Raw genomic sequence first — 23316 nt, 5'->3', positions numbered from 1 at the left:
TTCGCCCCGATTTCCAACCCTTATAACTCGCCCCAGGGGCTTTATTAGCACGTATAAAAAAATACGTTAACCTTATTTTTGGCCATACTATCGCTGTACCAAATTTCAACAAAATCGGTGAGGGACAGTTCTGATACTTCCCTTGTAAGTATTATCTATGTATATACCAATACTAAAAAGTACCTATGTACATTTTAGTATTGGTTTATGTACTTTGTAGATATGGTATTGATGTGGTACTATACTTAGGGCCATAGGTTTTTCCATAGTTTCTTATGTTTTAGGAATTCTATTTTATTTATTGTATGAAGCAAGAATACAAATTATATTACCTATGGTTTCTTAATAAAGATTGTTTTGATAAGATTTTTCCTATGTTTATTAATTGAATGTTTCTGTATATATTTTGTATGCCCCCCCCCCTCAATATGGGTCTGGATCCGCGCCTGAACAGTAGGTATAAAAGTGATACCAGTAAAAATATATCAGATTCTAAAAAAAATGAGGAGGAAGATGATGAGGAATTGTCAACAATCAAAGACGTATTATCATTAGACGAATCTGTCGTAATTTAGATTAGATCAAGTTATTATGATTATTATCATCAAGCAGCCCTCTGCGTCCATTGTTGGACATAGACCTCCCCTATTATGTTCCATTCGATTCTATTCTGTGCTGTCCTGAATCCAATTGTTAGTCATTCTTTTGACGTCTATTTCGCCTGTTTGCTCGCGGTCTCCACTCAAGCAACCATTTTGTCCACTTGCCCAGTTCCACTTAAGCTTTGCCACAATGTTGACCATATCATTTACGCTAGTTCTTCTTCATAGGTCTTAATTTCGTATGTAGTCCCTCAGAGTTAGATCCAGGATCGATCTTTGCGTTACTTGGACCCTCCTGGCAGTGGCTACCGTTAATGTTAAAGTTTCTTGGCCTCATTATCCCCAATGTTGATGTTAGAGCTGGGAACAAGATTTATCATAAATTTTGATTTCTCCTCGTTGATATTTAGCCGGACTTTTGCACACACCTCCTTTAAGTCGTTCAGCATTAGTTTAATCTCTCCAAGGCTATCCGATATAAGAACTATATCGTCCGCGTGGCGCAAATTACTTAAGTATTTGCAATCAATGTTTATGTATTTTTGGGTCGAATCCAGTTGTTTAAATGCACTCTGAGGACTGTGATGAACAATTTGGGTTCAACAGTGCATGGCCTTGTTTTACTCACAATCAGTATTTTACTACTTCTATTCTCTTCAGTACTTTCATGCAATTTTACCGTCATTGTAGCATTCTTGTAGATGTTATAAATAAGTTTGGTATATCGATAATCGACTCTGCATTCTTGAAGTGCTTGCAAAACTGCCATCAACTCAATTTAAATAAAATTTTATAAATACCTCTAAATACCCATCTTGGGTAAATACCCCCGGGTATATATCCAGGAAATTTACCCTTGAAAATAAATACCCGGGTATTTAACAACACTGAAAGTAACAGATATGGGCGATAAAATCATTATAAATGGTTTATGGAAAAACTCCCTGAAAAGGGGCTAAAGACTTAAGTTTTTAAATAGCAGTAGCAATTTTTTAACAATTTTCTAAGTGTCAAAAACTGACTCATGTTGGTCCGATAGTACGTGCTGAGCGATTCCGTTTTGGTGACGCGACAGCACATTTGTTGGGTTCAATTTTTATAAGAACTTTCAGCAAGTTAAGCTATATAGATTAAGTTTTGAATATGATAGTGACCGAAAAAGCCGACAAAGATAAAAAGAAAGTTTCAAGGGTTCTCATTTGCAGAAAGCTCTGACGATTTTAACAATAAATACATTAAAGAGAACCTAACGCTCAATGATTTGGTTACATGTTGTTGTGTAATACATGTAGATTTGATGATAGTGTTACTGTCGACCAGATACCAAAGAAGGTTTGCATGTGAATTCGGGCTGATTATAAAAACTACTGAAGAGCACGAAAATGCAAGAAAACGATAATACTGAGGCCAACAGTGGAGACGACGATGATGAAAATGTAGATGAAAAACGAAGTTGTGGTCCTGGGACTACAACAAAGACGATAAACAAGAACCAAGATGTACGAAGATGATTTATGCATGACGACGAAGTTTATGATGACATGATCAGGGATGTTGAAGACATGATTCGACCTTTTGATGGTATAAATAAACGCTGTTTTATTGAAGTGGAGAGATGTGCAAAAATTCATTTGTCGCAAGAAATTACTAAGAGAAGTAGTAAAACTATTTATCCAAAGTGAAAGAGGAATCACAACATGGAGAAAGCTGAAAATAAAATTAAAAGATGAGTTTGGCAGAAAATTCAACAGCGCTAATTTGCACAAAATGCTGACACGGAGACGAATGAAGAGTGATGAAACAGTGGGAGAAAATTTTTTGCAAAAGCGATAACTAGGAAGTAGAGGAAACATAGAGAAAGATCCATTATATCAATACATAATAGATGGCATAGAAGACGAATCAACAAACAAAACTGTTTTACACGGAGCGAAAAATAAAGAACCGAGAGAAAATGAACATAAAGAAGACGAAACCAGGTCAAGAAAAAAACCAAAATGTTGTTATAACTGCGGTGAAAAAGGTCATTTTGCGGCAGTATGTAAATTACAGGAGAAAGTCAAGGTGTGCAAGGAAGAATGGAAACCCAGAAAGGCAAGAAACGAGATAATAACCAAACCAGAAAGTCAACGTAATAGAAGTAAAGGAAAATGGCGTAAAATTAATTATCAACGACGCAGAGGAGCGGGCATTGTTGGACACGAGAAGTGACATAAACGAAATCAGAGAAGAAATTTATAAAGAAAAATTCTGCAACATAAACTTGGATGATGTCCCAATTATTCTATGTACAAGGACTTGGTGAGAATAAAGTAAATACGTTAGGATCTTTTACCACGAATGTTATTATAAACTATGAAGAATTTGTACCAAGATTTTATATTATGCCAAGACATGCAACGGGTTATAGAGCTATTGTCGGAAGAGATATTCTGCAAAAAGCTGATTTAGTTTTTAGAAACGGTGAAATCATCATTCATAAAAAAGAAAACGTGAGTTATCTAATGCAAATATCGACATTTGGAGAAACACAAACAAAAACAGGCTTAGATCTTACACGCATCAAAGATGAACATATTAAAGCTACAGTTCATGATTTAATAGAAGAATATAAACCAGAAAAGTCAAAAACGACGGATGTTACAATGAAAATTATTTTAAAAGATGAAGATCCGATATACCAACGACCCAAGCAGATACAATCTTGGTTAGCTGAAGGCATTGAAAGTTGTTCAGAGTTTTCTAGTCCTATAGTATTACTTAAAAAGAAGGACTTTAAAAGAAATTAAATAACAAGATCGTTAAAGATAGATTCCTCTTACCGTTGATAGAAGATGTTTTGGATCGACTTCAATATGAGAGATATTTTATTACATTAGATTTGAGGAATGGTTTCTTTCATGTACCCGTGAATCGAGATAAAATTCAAATATGGCAATTATCGAAGCGTTAAAGAAATTCCGGATTTATTTGCTAAGTACACATGTTAAGTTTGCAGAGAGGAGAAGTAAGAGAGGAAGAGCGTGCGGGGGTATTATAACAGGAATTGCGAGGGGAATTACGGAGGAGAGTAAGACGGAGGGGAGATGGAGGCAGAAGGGAATGCTAACACACACAGTTGTAGTATATAGTGAGGCAATATGAAGATATGACAGAGGAGGGGGGGAGGGATGCCAGATTATTGGAGGGAACTTTAATGCAAGAATAGGGGAAAAAGGCGGAAGAGGAGAGATGGGGGACGAGGGAGAGGGACGACGGTACAAAGATAAGATTTTGAATGGAGAAGGAAGGGAGATGCTGCGGTGGGTAGAAGAGAGGGGATGGGAGATACTGAATGGGAATATGGGGGAAGGAGATGAAGGGGAATATACCTATATGGGTGCAAGGGGGGCGTCGGTGATAGATTATGTAGTAGTGGACCAAGAAATGTGGGACAGGATAGAAACATTTAGGATTGGGGCGTTGGTAGAGTCGGATCACCAGCCTCTAGAAGTGTGCATAAAGGGATCGAGGGGAAGAAGGAACCGAAAGATAATGGAACATGGTGGAAATACATTAGGGTAGATTGGTCGAAAGAGGGGATAGAACATTATAGGGGAAAGTTGGCTAGCTGGGGTCAAAGGGTGGAGAGGGCCGACGGGTTGAATGAACTAATTGAGGATTAGGCTGGGAAGAAAAGAAAGGTGGGATAGGGAATGCAGAGAGGTCAAGAGAAAAGCCAGAAGGAAATTGAGACAGTGGCAGAGAGGGGAGGTAGAGATAGATAGATATATAAAGGCCAGGAGAAAATACAAAGAAGAATGCAAGAAAGAGAAGAGGAAGCTGAAGGAAAAGGACGTTGAGAAGATTAAGGAGTTGAAAGAGGATATTGAGGTATGGACATATTTAAAGAGGATGAGGAAGGGAAGAGAGGAAGTCAACAGAGATATACAAATGACTGAATGGAGAACCTACTTCATGGGATTGTTGGGAGGGGTGGAAGAGAGAAGACTGGGAGAGGGAGAGCGAGGGGTGCAAGGAGGAGAAGAGACATCACTGGAAGACATGGAGGCAGTGTTGAGGGGACTGAAGAGGGGAAGGGCGCCAGGAGATGATCAGATCCAGAATGAAGCATGGTTGGAGGCGACGGAGACGGTGATGAAGAAGCTATGGAAAGTAATAAACGACGTATGGATGGGGGAGAGGTTTCCAGACAGGTGGAGGGTGGGAATAATATGCCCACTGTATAAAAATTAGCAATTATAGCAATTAGCAATTATAGCAATTATAGCAATTAGCAATTATAGAGGGATCACCCTGTTGGACACAACTTTCAAAATTTATGCAAAGATACTTGCTACGGAAGAGCAAATGGAGAGGGGGGAATTGTTGCCGGATGGGCAGGCGGGATTCAGGAAGGGAAGAGGGGCAATTGACAATATATTCATTCTGAAACACCTGGTAGATAGGGAGTTGAACAAGAAGGGGGGAAACTGAATGAATTGTTTATTGACCTGAAGGCTGCATTCGATAATGTGGATAGAGAGGAGTTGTGGGAGGAAATGAGGAGGAGAGGTATCACAGAACAAGTGATAGGGAGGGTGAAGGAGATGTACAGGGAGACGATGGCCAAGGTTAAAGTGGGGGAAGAGTTAAGTGAGGTATTCTGGACGACAAAGGAATTGAGACGGGTGTCCGCTTAACCCCACACTATTTGCAATATATACGGCGGACTTGGAAAAGAGACGCAGAAAGAGGTGCACGCTTTGGCGTATGCGGACGATTTTGTGGTTGTAGCTAGAGAGGCGGTGGAGATGAAGGAGATGATGAGGTCCCTGGAAAGATATTTTAAGACGAAGGAGTTGGAGGTAAACGTCGACATGGATATACAGAGGCAGAAAAGAAGGTCACAGATACGAGAAGAGAGATACAATGATAGTGACAGAGAAACTGCCAAAATATTTGTTGATGGAGAGGGATGATGAAGGGAAGAGATTGGTGGCCAGATTCCGCTGTGGCAATGAGAAGAGGGGAATAGGTATTGGGCGGACGATGTGGAGAGGTGGTGTAGGCTGTGTGGAGAGGATTGGGAGACGCTGAAACACATGCTGAGAGGGTGTAGTGAGCTAAGGGATAAGGCAATGGACAGGAAGCTGATTTTGGGAGAGGGGGCGAGGGCAAAAGATGGATGAGGGAGGTGATGGGGCCAGGAGGCGAAGGTGTGGAAAGGGGGGAGGAGGTTAGAGGATATGGAGGTGTATATATATAGTAGAATGTATTAAAGGGAAAATTGTAAATGTTGAAAACAATAAAACGCTTATTAAATTATAGAAGATTTGGTTAAGAATTGTACAAATTGTAGCCCGTTTATAATAAAGTTTATTTTGATTTTCAAAATATCTTTAAATTTTTGAGATATTAATTTTTAAACATACCTGCTATCACTGAGTAACCAATTTGAAATCCGGGATTTTGTCCAGATTCATCCGAATGAAATCGGACGTAAACTTCATGGAACGGTGCTGTTAAAGGTGGAGGGTGCGAAGTGTTGCAATAAGTAGCAAACGCATCTCCGTTACTTGAAGAATGAAATGAGACGTAATCTTTAGTACAATTCGCATCGTCTTCGCCAAGCGATAACGCGAAAAAGTGAAACTCAATTCTTTTATCAATCGGCGCAGTTAATCTCCAAACGCAATCTCTATTATTGGGATAATTTCCCGGGAATCCTGGTGATTTCAAGACACCGTGTGATTTGGCTAAAATTTCTTCGTGACATTTTGGCTCAACACTCATCCAATTGAAAGTAAACCCATTTCCTGGAAGGAGCGAATCACCTCTAAACCAAACATACAAATTATTATGAGTTGACAAAAAAGTTCCATTTCTAGGAAATTTATTTCCGCAGAATCTCCCCAAAGAATGAGCCGCCGAGTTTCTTCCATCGTGAATTTGAAGCCAACTTGAAGCGCAATTTCCGGATTCTTTTATGTTGAATTTTTTAAACGTGATGTTCAAGACTTTCGTTAGATTAGTTTCGATGACCCAAGCGCAACTATATTTATAACCGCTCCCAATATTACTTGGGTTATAATCTAAAGTACCAGCGTACGAATTTAGTCTACCACCGCAACTAGCTTCTCTCGCTTCACAATTAAATCCGGTAAATTCCGAGGTGCATTTGCAAAAATAACCATTTTCTGTTGTAACACAACTTCCTCCGTTAAGACACGGATTTGAAGCGCAAGTAAAAGATGTGGCTATATTACAATTTTTTCCTGAATATCCCGGCGGGCAAGTACAAATATAATCGGTCGCGTTTGAACTTGCGCAAGTCCCACGAACGCATGGGTTAGATTGACACCCTTGCTGAGTTGTGAAGGTACAACCATTTGGGCCAATACCGTTTCCTACATATCCAGGGGGACATACGCATTCAACGAAAGTCGAAATAACCCCCGGGGTGTGCTTGCAATTCGCCAAAGGATGACAACCACCGTTATTAACCCCACAAGTGCCCCCTGAATAAGTACAAGTTACCCCATCGCCGATGTAACTCGGCGGGCATGAACCACAAATCCTCGAACCCTATCAAAATTAAATTAATAAATAATAAAATTAAAATTAAAACACATTTACCGGAGTGTTAATACACAAAACTTTCGGATTAAGACTACAACCCCCATTAAAAGAATCACATTCGTTTAAATCGTTACAATGATACCCATTTCCGGTGTAACCAAGAGGACAATGTCCGCAAAAAAACGATCCAGGGACGTTGACACATTGCACTAAGGGTGTTTTCGAACATGGAAACGTATCGCACTCGTTTACATCGACGGTACAAGCCGGATCTTTACCATTAGTTTGCCAACCCTACAAAAATTAATTCTAATTAATTTAATTAATTATTAAACATATTTACGTACTTGTTCGCAAATACATTTGTATCCCAGCGAAGTTCCTTGTGGGACACAAATTCCGTGTCCGCAAAGATCACTTCCACCAGTGGCACAGTCGGTGTCCTTTCGAGTGCAATGTACACCATTCCATCCATTTGAACAAACGCACCTATTTTAATGATAAAATAATGTTTTTAATGTTGCAAGATTTCAATGTTAGAGACTTGGTATATTTTATTTATTTTATTTTTATCTTATTTTATTTTATTTTACATTCGGGATACAAACAAGGTTGACCCCCAACAAAGCATACACCAGATATTCAACTAAATATTAATAACAAAAAAAAATTAAGAGTACAACAAAAAATAATATTCCAAATCAAAATGAAAACAAAATCAAAATCAAAAATAACACTCCAATAATAATAAACAAATCAAAAAAACATAAAAAATTATCGTTACTTATATAAATAAAGATATAATCATTAATAGAGTAGTAACGATCTCTCCACACCCACGCCCCGCATGAAACGTCTGAAAACAGTCAAAGAAACATTAAAGATGTCCTACAGTAGTAAGAAAGTGTGAGATTCCTACAGTAAGAGTCATGCGTATTCATCAATCTAACAAGAGGAGAGTAAAGATGTGCCGAAGACAAGGATCTACTAATTCTAAACAAATGTTCACCACGTGTTTGATATAAGGGTACATAAAAACATAATTCTCTCACCAATTACGAGGAATTGAAAAGATTGTTGACTAGTTTAAACAAGAATAATAAGTCGTAGCACAGCCTCCTTTGCTTCAGTGTCTGAAACTCTAGAGCATTGCAATGCAAAAGATAATCACCGTAAGGTAAAAATGTTTTGCGTGCTAAATACCTCAAGAACTTACGCTGAACAGATTCAATGCGGTTAATGTGAATAGCATAATGAGGGTTCCAGACAGTAGAGGCGTAGCTAAGAACACTAACCACTAACGACATATAAAGAGATTTTATACATTGAACATTTGTGAACATACGCCAGGTCCTAATCACAAAACCCAACCGCTTTAGAGCTTTGGCAATAGTAAAGTCCACATGTAAATTGAACATAAGCTTGCTGTCCAACAAAACGCCAAGATCATTAATGTGGTCATTCGATGTTAAAGCTCCGGCCCCCAATGTATACAAATTGTTTAGTGGATAACGTTTACGTGTGAAAGTAATTTTAGAACACTTATCATAGTTCAGGAACAGACCGTTATCAGCGCAGTAAAGCTGGAACGGTCTAGATCCTCCTGAAGATTTTCAGAATCACGTTTGTTTGTAATATTAGAAAATATTTTGCAATCATCCGCATACAACAGGAATTTTGCATGTTTAAAGCAAGAAGAAATGTCATTAATATACGCCACAAAGAGGATAGAGCCAAGATGGCTACCCTGTGGAACACCCGATGTGACAGGATTATAGGAGGATGCAACCTCACCAATCCTCACCGCCTGACAACGACCCGTTACGTACGATCTCAACCATGTCAAAAGACCTTGCGGTACATCAAAGGTACTTAATTTCTGCATCAAAATATTATGATCAATCTTGTCAAAGGCTTTACTAAAATCGGTGTAAACCGCATCGACCTGATTGGAACAATTGAGGGAATTATGAATAAAATTAGTATAATAAACTAGGTTAGTTTCCACCGATTTACCCGGTAAAAAACCATGTTGTTCCGTAATCAGGTTAGGTTTCAAGAGGTAAAGCAAATAAGAATATATGATTTTTTCAAAAACTTTCGAAACCAGTGACAAGATAGTAATCGGGCGGTATTTAGAGACGTCACCCCTGTCACCTGACTTAAAAACCGGCAGCACAAATCCCCTCTTCCACTCACTAGGAAAGGAACCAATACGTAAGGACAAGGAGAAGATTAAAAATAGCGGTTTAGATAGACCATTCGCGCAGTTTCTAATAAAGTTACCGGGTAAATTATCAGGACCTTCTCCAGCTTTAGGATCGACTTCATTAAGAACGAACAACACATTTTCCTCAGTAAACCACGGGAGAATACCGGCCGAATCAATCCGGTTAGCAATGTTACCGCCAACAAATGCCTCATTAAAATAACGTGAAAACAGAGAACACACGTCAAGGATATTGTCTGCGACCTTATTGCCAAGCCTCATGTGAGTGGGAATACCGGCACATCCACCCCTCCTATTTTTAACGAAAGACCACAAATGATCAGGGCGCTCAATCAAATTTTCTTGTACCGAGCGCAAGTACTTCTGATAGTCAGATTTAATCAAATTTTTAGAACGTTTACGAAGAATAGTAAAAGACAAATAATAGTTATTGTTGCCAAACCTCTTCCAATTACGATGAGCTTTAAGTTTCTCACGAATGACTCTTACTGTGGAAGGAGAATACCATGGTGGAAAACGACATTTAGACACGGGTTTATGCGGAACATGAGCGCTGACGAGATCGTAAACCGCATCATAAAAGGCTCTAACAACTCCCTCAATCCCACGGCCATCAAATCGTTCCGACCAGTCGATCGCGCAAAGAGCATCGTTAATCGCCACATAATCAGCTTTGTTATAAAAATATTTAACTGAAGGACCATCAAGAAAACAACGCAATTGAACGTTGACAACAACAAATTCAATTGCGGGGTGGTGACGATGCGGCTTAACCAACGGATCCGGACAACATTTAATTTCCCGTACAGTGTCAATGTTACACAAAATGAGATCAAGTATTCTAAAGTTTTCATTGTGTAAATGGTTAAATTGAAATAAGTTGCAATATTCAAAAGCCTCTACAAATTGTCTGGCACGAGCACCGGCTTCACCTGCGGGTTCAAGAATACCTAACTTCGCCCGCCGTCGCCACGAGATTGAGGGCAAGTTGAAATCACCTGTAATAATTAAAGTGGTATCTTCAGGGACAGAGTCCCTGATGAGTATCAATTTATCTAGAAACATGATCAAAGGTTCTAACTCGCCAGGTGGCAAATACACACAACACACGAGTAAACGCCTAGCCGCGCACTTAACTTCAACCCACAGATCCTCCGCACCCGAACTGAAACTCTGCAACAATGATGCCTGAAAATGACTCTTTAGTGCAATAAGAACGCCACCACCATCAATTTTCCCCGAAGCTGGCGCGCATCTGTCACGACGAAATATATTAAGGTTGGAACAAAAAAACTCCGAATTCGCGATTGATGATATTAGACGTTAGTTCTACGATAAGAGCTTTGAAGAAGCCTTTGCATTGAATTCGTTTTATTCGTTACAGTTGCGAAAACTGTAACCAGTGTTAGTAAAATCATTAGGCTGCCGCTTTTATTATTTGCCACTTTTTCCGTAAATAATAAATCATTTCAACTTTTTCTGCCACACTAAGAGTATCCATCATTTAATGAGCCAATCAGAATTTGTTTCCAAGCAGCATTTATGCTAATTTAGTTTTATGTGCTACATTTTAAAACAATTCTACAAATGAAGTCCTTGATAAGCATCTACAACTCTTGTTTTTGATGCCTTGTTCTATTATCACTTAGGTCATCAAATGTACCTTCTCTTGTTGAGCGTTCTTAGTCTTGCAAGAATATTTTTTAGTCTCCCAAGAATTACTTTTGTCATAGATTCAAGGTTTGCAAGAGGGTGCCATTTAAGAAATTGATTGTGACCTCGATCGCAAGCTACCTTCGAAGCTTATACGAGATAAATAAAGTGTAATGACACCTCATTAAGCCTAGGTCGCTTGCGAGCGAGGCATTATAATTTATCTTGTTTATAATCATATGGACATGGTATTAACTGGGGTGTCAAACTAAATTAAGCCGAACTTGCTTACAGGTTGTGAACGCGCAGTATAAGAAAAGAACTGGGTTTAATAAAACGGTGCTGGTTCAGAGATATAAACAATAAAATTAAAGCGTAAAAAAAATGTAGGAAAAGTAGAATAAATAAAAGAAGATGATTAAATTACGATTCTTACGTTTAATTTTCACTGCACTAGAGTAATAATTTTAAACGACCTTTTTGATGCGCACAATACTGTAGTCGCGTTAAAAGGCGAGTGTGAGCGCATGCTCTCGTGTTAAGATAACACAGCCCAGTTAAGCGCACGCACATGCGTGTAAATAATTCTGAGGGTGACGCGGCGCGAACATTCCACCCACCAACAAAAGGTGAAATAACCCTTTTTTACAATAATATTTATGAAATATGAATAGTTATTTGACGGTGTGAAGGTTAAAGTTTGAGTGAATAAGCATAACATACGGTGAGTAGACGAAAATAATTAATTAGTTTGACAAGTAAACAAAAAAAACATGTGACTAGATTCGGTTTTGTCTTAAATCGGTAAGGTACAAATCTTCGTGGTTGGACGAGTTAACCTCCCATTTTTGGTTTTAATGGTGATGACTCGGATAACACCATCAATTCCGGGATGAACCTCTTCAATTCTCCCTGTTTCCCATTGAAGTGGGGGTCGCTGTTCATTTCGAATGAGTACCAGATCACCAATAGACGGTGTTGGAGACGAAGCGTTCCATTTTCCTCTTTGTTGAAGTGAGTACAAATATTCAACGTGCCACCTTTTCCAAAAATCTTGTACCATCTTCTGTATCAGTTTCCAGCGATCCAAACGGTTGATCGGTACTTGAGTGACGTCAGGATCTACAACAGAAGCATTAAGGGGTTCCAAACACAAGAAATGTGCTGGAGTTAGTGGTTGAAGATCATTGGGATCTTCAGTCATTGCGGAAAGCGGCCTCGAATTCAATACAGCTTCGATTTGCGTCAGGATGGTATACACTTCCTCAAACGTTAGTTTTTGATCTCCAATAACTTTAATCAAATGGGATTTAACAGATCTTACTCCAGCCTCAGCCAACCCATTAAAATGGGGAGCCCCTGGAGGATGAAATTGCCATGTGAGTTCCAATTTTTGACCGGAAACCTCAGCCATCTCTCGTAATTTGTTGTAGGCGCCCACAAAATTAGTTCCCTGATCTGATAAGATTAACGTACATCGACCTCTTCTGGAGGTAAATCGTCGTAGAGCCGCTATAAATGCTTCAGTAGATAGATCTGAAACTAGTTCTAAATGTATCGCTTTGGTAGACGTACACACAAAGACACAAATATAGGATTTGACAAACCGCGCTCCTCTGGTGCGACTAATGGTGGTATAAATCGGTCCAGCGAAATCGACAGCGACTCTGGAGAACGCCTTCACCTCGGTTACTCTAAATTGAGGCAAATCCGCCATCCTCGGAGCATATGATCGGGGCTTGCATCGAAAACAACGGATACATCGTGATACGACCCGATGAATGACACTTCGAGAAGCGATGATCCAATATTGACGCATTACCAGAGCTTGTAGCGACCGTTGTCCCGGATGAAGGTATTTTTCATGTATATGTTCCACAATTAATTCACTAACACGACTATTTTTAGGTAGAAGTAACGGATGTTTGTGATCGAAGGGGATCATAGCAAATTTTATACGACCACCCACCCTAATCAAACCATCTCTATCAAGAAAAGGTGCTAACTTTCTAAATGATTTATCAGGGATCTTATTCTCGTTAATTGTAGTAAATAATTGTGAAAAATGTTGATGTTGGACATAACGGACAATCGAAGATAAAGATTGTTGGAGCTCAAACGGGGATAATTGGATGGTAAAATAACGGTTTTGTTTGCGGCAGTGAACAATAAAACGTTGAATGTAGGCCATAATCCGTTGGATTTTTGAAAGTGAAGAGAATCTCATGAGGAGAGTGTCTATAAAAGTAAGTTTTGTTTCAATGGTAGTAATTATATTTGATTTTTGTTCATTAATTACTTCTGTGCTTTCACAGGGAATAGATTTAATAGATGGCCAGTATTCCGGAGGATGACAGAGCCAGGAGGGGCCCCTCCACCATAGATCGTGAGCGATTAACTGATCTGGAAAAAGACCTCGAGAGCCACAGTCTGCAGGATTATCGGAAGATGGTATGTATCTCCAATAATCTGAAGGTAAAATTTCTTGGATATATGAGACTCGATTGGCAACGAAAATTTTCCATCTAGTAGGCAATGAAGAAATCCACGCTAGGGTGACTTTGGAATCGGACCACGCGTAAATTACATCGAAAATGATTGTGGTTGATAACATGTCCTTAATAGTTTTAAGAAGATCAACGAGTAGAACAGCGCCACAAAGTTCGAGACGAGGAATAGATATTGTCTTAAGAGGTGCAACTCTAGATTTACCGCAAAGAAAAGAGGTATTAATAGATTGGTTATGACTTTCACAGCGTAAATACGCTACTGCACAATAACCTGATTGCGAGGCGTCACAAAAAAGATGAAGTTGAACGGATTTAGTGTCAGACGGAATCATCAATCGAGGTATTCTTAAATCAGAAATAAAAATAAGACCTTTCTTAAAGATTTCCCAATTTTTAGATATGTGACCAGGAGGACTTTCATCCCATTCAATTTTTAATTGCCACAATTGTTGGATAAATTGTTTAGCCTTTAAGGTGCACGGAGTCAAGAAGCCTAAGGGGTCGTAGACACGAGCGATTTCCGAAAGTATGGAACGTTTTGTGGAAAGGGAATTGCGGGGACAATAGGAAAATTTAAAATCATCTGTTGTGGGATCCCATTGCAGACCCAAAACTTTAATGTAACTGATTTCATCGTAATCCATTGATATTGGACGCTGTAAATCTGTTTCAGATACTTCTTGTAAGACGTGAGTGCAATTACTCGCCCATTTTCTCAATTTAAATCCCCCTCTGTTCAATAGGTCAATCAATTCTCGCTGTAGCTCCAAAGTCTCTTGCACCGATTGAGCTCCTGTGACTATATCGTCAACGTAAATGTTGTTTTTTAGAACGGTTGAAGCCCTCGGAAACTGATCACAATAGATGTTAGATAACTCGACTAGTGTTCGCAAGGCAAGAAAAGGTGCCGATGCCACTCCATAGGTCACAGTATTTAAAATATATTCTTGAATAGGTTCAGTTGAAGAGAATCTCCATAAGATTCGCTGAAAGTTTCTGTCTTCAGGTGAAACAAGAATTTGTCGATACATTTGTTGGATATCGCAGACAAATGCATACTTAAAACATCGAAAAGACGATAAAACTTTTATTATGTCTTGTTGCAATTTATGTCCCACCAAAAGGGTGTCATTTAACGATGTACCATTAGATGTTGGTGCTGATGCGTCAAACACAACTCTAATTTTTGATGAAGGGTTTTCAGAACGAAGCACGCAGTGATGCGGAATGTAGTAGGTTCTATCAGAAGGAGGTTTGAAAGAGTTAGCAAGAGACATGTGGCCTGACTGAAGATAATCTTTCATAAAGTTGATATAATCACTTCTTAACGACGGAGTTTTTAAGAGACGGTTTTCTAAAGACATAAAACGTTTCAACGCTGTCTGGTAGGAATTGCCCAGGACTGGATTTGGTTTCTTAAAAGGCAGAGAAACGATGAATCGACCTGTTGATGTTCGTTTATAATTATTTTTAAAATGATTTTCACATTTATCCTCTTCACACGTTAATAGCGTTCTTTCAGGAATGGATTCCAGTTCCCAGAATCTTTGAATTGAGTTATCAAGCGAATAATCAGTAGTAGATAAACACGTTGACAGTGAGGTCGTGACTGAGAGCGAAGATCTCCCCATTAGAATCCAACCAAATACGGAATTAACTGCAATTGGATGGTTCGGTTCTCCACGAAGACGTCCTTCAGTGATAATTTGAGGAACTAGTTCTGCGCCCAGTAACAAATCCACCGAGTTAAGACTTGAATGGTGCTCTGGAGGGATGTTCAATTGTTGAAGATGAGGATAAAGCGGAACAAGGGACGCAATGGATGGTTGGTCAGAACAAATGCTGGGAGTGATAATAGCGTCAAAGTCAAAGGAAGGTTTCGATGACTGTATAGGTTGGATAGAGCAGGTAACAGAGCCTTTATTACAGATGGATGTCATTGCATTTAATCCCTGGATTTCTAGACAAGAAGTTTGCTTTCGTGGTAGTTGAAGTCGTTTTGATAGATTAGATGTTATAAAATTGGACATACTGCCCGAGTCGATTAATGCTTTGACACGATGTAATTTTCCAAATCGATCCTGAATCTTTACAATAGCAATAGGTAGTAAGATGTTTGGATTACTTTCCTTCATTGATGTCTGAATTGTATTATAAGATGTTCCGACATGAACAGATGGAGAAGTTTGTGTCTTGAAGTGGAGTAATGTGTGGTGATGTTGATTGCAGGTACGACATCTATGAGAAGACGAGCAATTATGAGTAGTGTGTCGTTGACTTAGACAATTTCGACAAAGATTATGATCTCTAGCGATGGATAACCGTTCTCCAGCTGATTTGGATGTAAAATTCGTACAACGGTAAATTGGATGGGCTTCATGACATAAGATACAGTTAGTAGTCGATGAATTAGAATGATGTTCTTCAATCTTCATATTTACTGATTTAGCTCTGATGTTTGATTTTGATGAACTCGGAGATGTGCTGTCACTTGATGTCAATAATACCGATTCTAGGGCCTTTGCTCTTTTTTCTAAGAAATCCACAAGTTGCTTATAAGTTGGAATGTCATATGCTGTATGTTCAGCTTCAAAAGTGGTTTTTGTAGGTGTGTTCAGTTTTTGAAGCACGATATTAAATAATAGAAAATCCCACTTATTAACAGGGAAACCCAAATTACGAAAACCTTCAATATTTTCATGGAAGGTATCAATCAAAATTCGAAGACTTTTAGAGGAATCGTCTTTCAGGGGTTTTAAATGAACGATTTCGTTAAAGTATAACGTTGCCAAGTGACGTTTATTCTGGTAGCGGCCTTTTAACGTTTTATATGCTATTTCGTAATTGGCGTCTGTCACAGGAAAACCCTTTAACAGGTTAAACGCTTCGCCACTTAGGGACATGAGAAGATACTGATATTTGGCAATTGAAGAAAGAGATTTGTTTTCGTGAACCATCGTTCGATAAAGATCGAAAAAGGTATGCCATTCTTTATGATTACCACTGAACGTAGGCAATGCTAACTTATTTAATTTCAGAGCAGATATAGATGAGATTTCAGAGGATTCCGTTGAAGGTTGAGGGGACAGTTGATGGAATATCGCCCTTGTAGTGTAGTAAGCAGTATCAGCCTTTAGTCGTATGTCGTCATGAGCCTCAAAGTCCTGCTCTTCAATCAAACCAATAATCGTATTGTGAGTACTTTTGAACTCTTTGTAGATTTCCTCGGCATCTGGAGCTCGTTCAAGAAAAATTTGTTTTTGGATAGGGTCAGACGGGAGTGCTTGACCAAGGGCCATGGTCTCGTTTAAACGATTGTATAGACCGTTGCGACGTAGGGTAAGTTTAACAATCTTGTCTGTCATCACGGGAAAAATCAAATAAAATATCCAAAAGAATTATGGAGAAGAACGAAATTAAAAAAAAGAATTCTCAAAAAAAAAGGTAAATGAAAATAATTTAAATAATCGAAGGGAAAAGAAATTAAATATTTAAATGGTAAGAATTGTCGAAAAATGCGGTGCTAAAAATAGCGTAATCCAGTTTTTGATTTTCCAGATGGCCAACAAAGAGACGTGACCCCGTGGATAAATGCAAAAAAACGCGGATTTAAGACGAAAATTAAATGAAAAATGCGAAAAAATGTAAAAATAACGAGAAATAAATCAAAATTAAACGAAAATTCCGGAAGAATCCGGCTCGAAGGACCAAATGAACGCGCAGTATAAGAAAAGAACTGGGTTTAATAAAACGGTGCTGGTTCAGAGATATAAACAATAAAATTAAAGCGTAAAAAAAATGTAGGAAAAGTAGAATAAATAAAAGAAGATGATTAAATTACGATTCTTACGTTTAATTTTCACTGCACTAGAGTAATAATTTTAAACGACCTTTTTGATGCGCACAATACTGTAGTCGCGTTAAAAGGCGAGTGTGAGCGCATGCTCTCGTGTTAAGATAACACAGCCCAGTTAAGCGCACGCACATGCGTGTAAATAATTCTGAGGGTGACGCGGCGCGAACAGGTTGTAAGCAAGCGTATCACCTACGGAGGTAAATAAAGGAGAAACTCCAGCCACAAGATGGTACAAGAAAAATGATTGATCGAAATTGAGAGTTTTTGGAAGCCAAGCATGGTCAATAATATGTATTGTTGAAGAATAAACTATTATTGTTATTATTAAATTACAAACAACTTTTATTATTAAAATTTTTTAATACAACGTAATTTTAATTTCCCTCTGAACAGTATGCCAATTTTGTGACATTCAGGAGCCGAAGACCTTGATTGTAATTTGTTGATCTAATATTTTCAGAGAACGCATATTTTCTCGATTTTCTTCTTATACAACCATATGATTTGATGGGTTCATTGCGTAGAGGAATTTATCCTCTATCAAAATATGCAAAAAAACATGCATCTCATTTAAAATAACAATGTTGATTGCTATACCAACGAAACAAAAAACAATACAAACAAGCAAATATCGCCAAAATATGCGACACAATTAATAAAGAATTTTTTATTTGAAACATTTTTCTTTAAAACTATAAATGGCGAAGTTATTGGTTATACTTCAGACACCCTGTATAATAGATTGTAGATTCTGGAAATTTGAAATTTGGCACAACCTAACCTCCAAGGTTACTTTATAACCTCAAAAATTTTCATTGCGTAAATCCTAACCGTTTTGGAGAAAACAATTTTTTTCTGTAATCTCTACTTAAATCGTTATCAAATTAAATCAACTATATTTAAAAATTCATATACAATAAATTGTTGATATTGGATATTTGAAATTTGGCACAACTTAACCTCAAACGTTACTTTATAACCTCAAAAAGTTTCATTTCTAAAATCCTAGCCATTTTGAAAAAAACAATTTTTTTCTGTAATCTCTACTTAAATCGTTTTCAAATTAAATCAAGTATATTTAAAAATTCGTATACAATAAATTGTTGATTTTGGATATTTGAAATTTGGCACAACCTAACCTCAAACGTTACTTTATAACCTCAAAAAGTTTCATTTCTTAAATCCTAGCCGCTTTGGAGAAAACAATTTTTTTCTGTAATCTCTACTTAAATCGTCATCAAATTAAATCAACTACATATATTTAAAAATTCGTATACAATAAATTGTTGATTTTGGATATTTGAAAGATGGTACAACCTAACCTCAAACGTTACTTTATAACCTCAAAAAGGTTCATTTCTTAAATCTTAACCGTTTTGGAGAAAACAATTTTTCTCTGTAATCTCTACTTAAATCGTTATCAAATTAAATCAACAATGTTTAAAAATTCGTATACAACAAATTGTTGATTTTGGGTATTTGAAATTTGGCACAAAATATCCTCAAACGTTACTTTATAACCTCAAAAAGTTTCATTTCTTAAATCCTAACCGTTTTGGAGAAAACAATTTTTTTCTGTAATCTCTACTTAAATCGTTATCAAATTAAATCAACTATATTTAAAAATTCGTATACAATAAACTGTTAATTTTGGGTATTTGAAATTTGGCACAAAATATCCTCAAACGTTACTTTATAACCTCAAAAAGTTTCATTTCTTAAATCCTAACCGTTTTGGAGAAAACAATTTTTTTCTGTAATCTCTACTTAAATCGTTATCAATTAAATCAACTATATTTAAAACTTCGTATGCAATAAATTGTTGATTTTGGATATTTGAAATTTGGCACAACCTAACCTCAAACGTTACTTTATAACCTCAAAAAGTTTCATTTCTTAAATCCTAGCCGCTTTGGAGAAAACAATTTTTTTCTGTAATCTCTACTTAAATCGTTATCAAATTAAATCAACTATATTTAAAAATTCGTATACAATAAACTGTTAATTTTGGATATTTGAAATTTTGCACAACCTAACCTCCAACGTTACTTTATAACCTCAAAAAGTTTCATTGCGTAAATCCTAACCTTTTTGGAGAAAACAATTTTTTTCTGTAATCTCTACTTAAATCGTTATCAAATTACATCAACTATATTTAAAAATTCGTATACAACAAATTGTTGATTTTGGATATTTGAAATTTGGCACAACCTAACCTCAAACGTTTCTTTTTAACCTCAAAAAGTTTCATTTCTTAAATCTTAACCGTTTTGGAGAAAACAATTTTTTTCTGTAATCTCTACTTAAATCGTTATCAAATTAAATCAACTATATTTAAAAATTCGTATACAATAAACTGTTAATTTTGGATATTTGAAATTTTGCACAACCTAACCTCCAACGTTACTTTATAACCTCAAAAAGTTTCATTGCGTAAATCCTAACCTTTTTGGAGAAAACAATTTTTTTCTGTAATCTCTACTTAAATCGTTATCAAATTAAATCAACTATATTTAAAACTTCGTATGCAATAAATTGTTGATTTTGGATATTTGAAATTTGGCACAACCTAACCTCAAACGTTACTTTATAACCTCAAAAAGTTTCATTTCTTAAATCCTAGCCGTTTTGGAGAAAACAATTTTTTTCTGTAATCTCTACTTAAGTCGTTGTCAAATTAAATCAACTATATTTAAAAATTCGTATACAACAAATTGTTGAGTTTCGATATTTGAAAGTTGGCACAACCTAACCTCAAACGTGACTTTATAACTTCAAAAAGTTTCATTTCTTAAATCCTAACCGTTTCGGAGAAAACAATTTCTTTCTGTAATCTCTACTTAAATCGTTATCAAATAAAATCAACTATATTTAAAAATTCGTATACAATAAATTGTTGATTTTGGATATTTGAAATTTGACACAACCTAACCTCAAACGTTACTTTATAACCTCAAAAAGTTTCATTTCTTAAATCCTAACCGTTTTGGAGAAAACAATTTTTTTCTGTAGTCTCTACTTAAATCGTTATCAAGTTAAATCAACTGTTTTTAAAAATTCGTATACAATAAATTGTTGATTTTGGATATTTGAAATTTGGCACAAGCTAACCTCAAACGTTACCTTATAAGCTCAAAAAGTTTCATTTCTTAAATCCTAACCGTTTCGGAGAAAACAATTTTTTTCTGTAATCTCTCTTAAATCGTTGTCAAATTAAATCAACTATATTTAAAAATTCGTATACAATAAATTGTTGAGTTTCGATATTTGAAAGTTGGCACAACCTAACCTCAAACGTGACTTTATAACTTCAAAAAGTTTCATTTCTTAAATCCTAACCGTTTCGGAGAAAACAATTTCTTTCTGTAATCTCTACTTAAATCGTTATCAAATTAAATCAACTATATTTAAAAATTCGTATACAATAAATTGTTGATTTTGGATATTTGAAATTTGGCACAACCTAACCTCAAACGTTACTTTATAACCTCAAAAAGTTTCATTTCTTAAATCCTAGCCGCTTTGGAGAAAACAATTTTTTTCTGTAATCTCTACTTAAATCGTCATCAAATTAAATCAACTACATATATTTAAAAATTCGTATACAATAAATTGTTGATTTTGGATATTTGAAAGATGGTACAACCTAACCTCAAACGTTACTTTATAACCTCAAAAAGGTTCATTTCTTAAATCTTAACCGTTTTGGAGAAAACAATTTTTCTCTGTAATCTCTACTTAAATCGTTATCAAATTAAATCAACTATGTTTAAAAATTCGTATACAACAAATTGTTGATTTTGGGTATTTGAAATTTGGCACAAAATATCCTCAAACGTTACTTTATAACCTCAAAAAGTTTCATTTCTTAAATCCTAACCGTTTTGGAGAAAACAATTTTTTTCTGTAATCTCTACTTAAATCGTTATCAAATTAAATCAACTATATTTAAAAATTCGTATACAATAAACTGTTAATTTTGGATATTTGAAATTTTGCACAACCTAACCTCCAACGTTACTTTATAACCTCAAAAAGTTTCATTGCGTAAATCCTAACCTTTTTGGAGAAAACAATTTTTTTCTGTAATCTCTACTTAAATCGTTATCAAATTACATCAACTATATTTAAAAATTCGTATACAACAAATTGTTGATTTTGGATATTTGAAATTTGGCACAACCTAACCTCAAACGTTTCTTTTTAACCTCAAAAAGTTTCATTTCTTAAATCTTAACCGTTTTGGAGAAAACAATTTTTTTCTGTAATCTCTACTTAAATCGTTATCGAATTAAATCAACTATATTTAAAAATTTGTATACAACAAATTGTTGACTTTGGATATTTGAAATTTGGCACAACCTAACCTCAAACGTTACTTTATAACCTCAAAATGTTTCATTTCTTAAATCCTAACCGTTTCAGAGAAAACAATTTTTTTCTGTTATCACTACTTAAATCGTAATTTAATACTCACGCATAACTCCCAGGTTTATTAATACAAGTTGCACCATTTTGACATCCCAAATCCGTCCCAGCAAAGTTAGTGCATTCGTTTACGTCAGTTTCGCAAGTTTTTCCCTCCCATTCCGGTGGGCAAAAGCACATAAAGTTATCAAACAGATCCTGGCAGGTTCCCCCATTTTGACATGGATTACTATTGCATTCATTTGCGTTCAAAAGAATATTTATTCCGCGAATTCGTCTTGTTAACGCATTCAACCGCCTGTTCACTCTTTGAATTGCCGGTTTCTAACATTACAAACTGTATGATTAAATGAACAATCGTTCTTAAATTGCTTACCTTGACTGCAACTAAAGTTAGGTTTTGTAAACCGCTCTCTAATAATGTTACTTGATCGTATATGTTTGATTTAACAACTTCTGGAGAACCGGGGATGTAAATTTCACCCCTATTTTGGATAAACGACGTTAAATTTGATGCTAATTTTGCAACGTGAGCCAAATCTTGGCCGTTGACGTGAATTCCGCCGATTCCGGAAGTTACTAAAGAGATGTTTTTGTCTTTTTCAACTGTGAAGAGTAAGTGGCCATCTTTTACGCGAATTCTTGGCCTTAAAACGAATAATTATGAATATTAATTAAACAGGAAGTTTAAACATTACCAATCAACTGCAGCGCTTAATGTTAAAACGGACAGACATGTAGATAGTGTTAAAATAAAACGATATGAATCCATTTTTGCTTAATAGATTTTCATGTTAGCACTTGATAGTCATAATGACGACTGAAATTTTTAAAAAGATCGCTTACAATTTCTGGAAATATGGGCGTCGGGCGTAAAGTATAAAGTTTCAGCAGATGGCACTACAAAATGTTGTGGAATAAATACAATGATATTCAAAAAAAAATCACCGAGGTCTTGTTTGTGAGAGTAATGATATAATTCTTACACTAAATTAAAGCTTAATCCTTTCTCTTTAACATAGCAAATATCTCGTTGCTTCAATTAGCGATTCATTGCTTACAAATAAATTTAAATGCAACAAACGAATTTGTGTTAAACCCAAACAATAAAAAAAAGGAAAAATTCAAAAAATAACCCAAGACGTATTTATCAATATTAAGAAATAATTCTTTCGCCTAATTGAAGCTCAAATCCTGTACTTTCAGGAAATATAAATGTTATTGTTTTGGTATTAAAGAGATTTTATAAAAGGGAATGAAATTAAAGTTGCGTTTTTGAGGTTGAATCTTTAAAGAGAATAATTTTTGAAAAATCGTCGAGGTAGTAATTCTGATAATAATGAAATAATTCCTACACTAAATTAAAGCTTAATTCTTCTTCTTCAAGATAATACATCACTTTTTCACTTTTGCTCCTTAATGCATAGAAACGGAGATAAATACGAAAATGAAGAAAGATGGAGTAAACGATGTTTT

General features: G+C 36.2%; 1 protein-coding gene across 1 annotated transcript in view; it reads right to left on the bottom strand.

Moving 5' to 3' along the window:
• Positions 1-22809, bottom strand: part of LOC111420333 (cubilin homolog) — a 71959-nt gene extending 49150 nt beyond the window's left edge. Inside the window, exons 1-6 of the mRNA XM_071200887.1 lie at positions 22539-22809; positions 22217-22487; positions 21890-22164; positions 7511-7652; positions 7221-7457; positions 6017-7169 (exon numbers count right to left, since the gene is read on the bottom strand). Coding sequence (XP_071056988.1) covers positions 6017-7169; positions 7221-7457; positions 7511-7652; positions 21890-22164; positions 22217-22487; positions 22539-22612 — 2152 coding nt within the window. The 5' untranslated portion in view covers positions 22613-22809. The remainder of the gene's footprint in view (positions 1-6016; positions 7170-7220; positions 7458-7510; positions 7653-21889; positions 22165-22216; positions 22488-22538) is intronic.
• Between the last annotated feature and the right edge of the window lie 507 nt (positions 22810-23316).

This window comes from Onthophagus taurus, unplaced genomic scaffold (genome assembly GCF_036711975.1).
Source record: "Onthophagus taurus isolate NC unplaced genomic scaffold, IU_Otau_3.0 ScKx7SY_15, whole genome shotgun sequence".
NCBI classification, from domain to species: domain Eukaryota; kingdom Metazoa; phylum Arthropoda; class Insecta; order Coleoptera; family Scarabaeidae; genus Onthophagus; species Onthophagus taurus.
The sequence above is the reverse complement of the archived record's forward strand: the minus strand, read 5'-3'. Positions and strand labels throughout refer to the sequence as shown.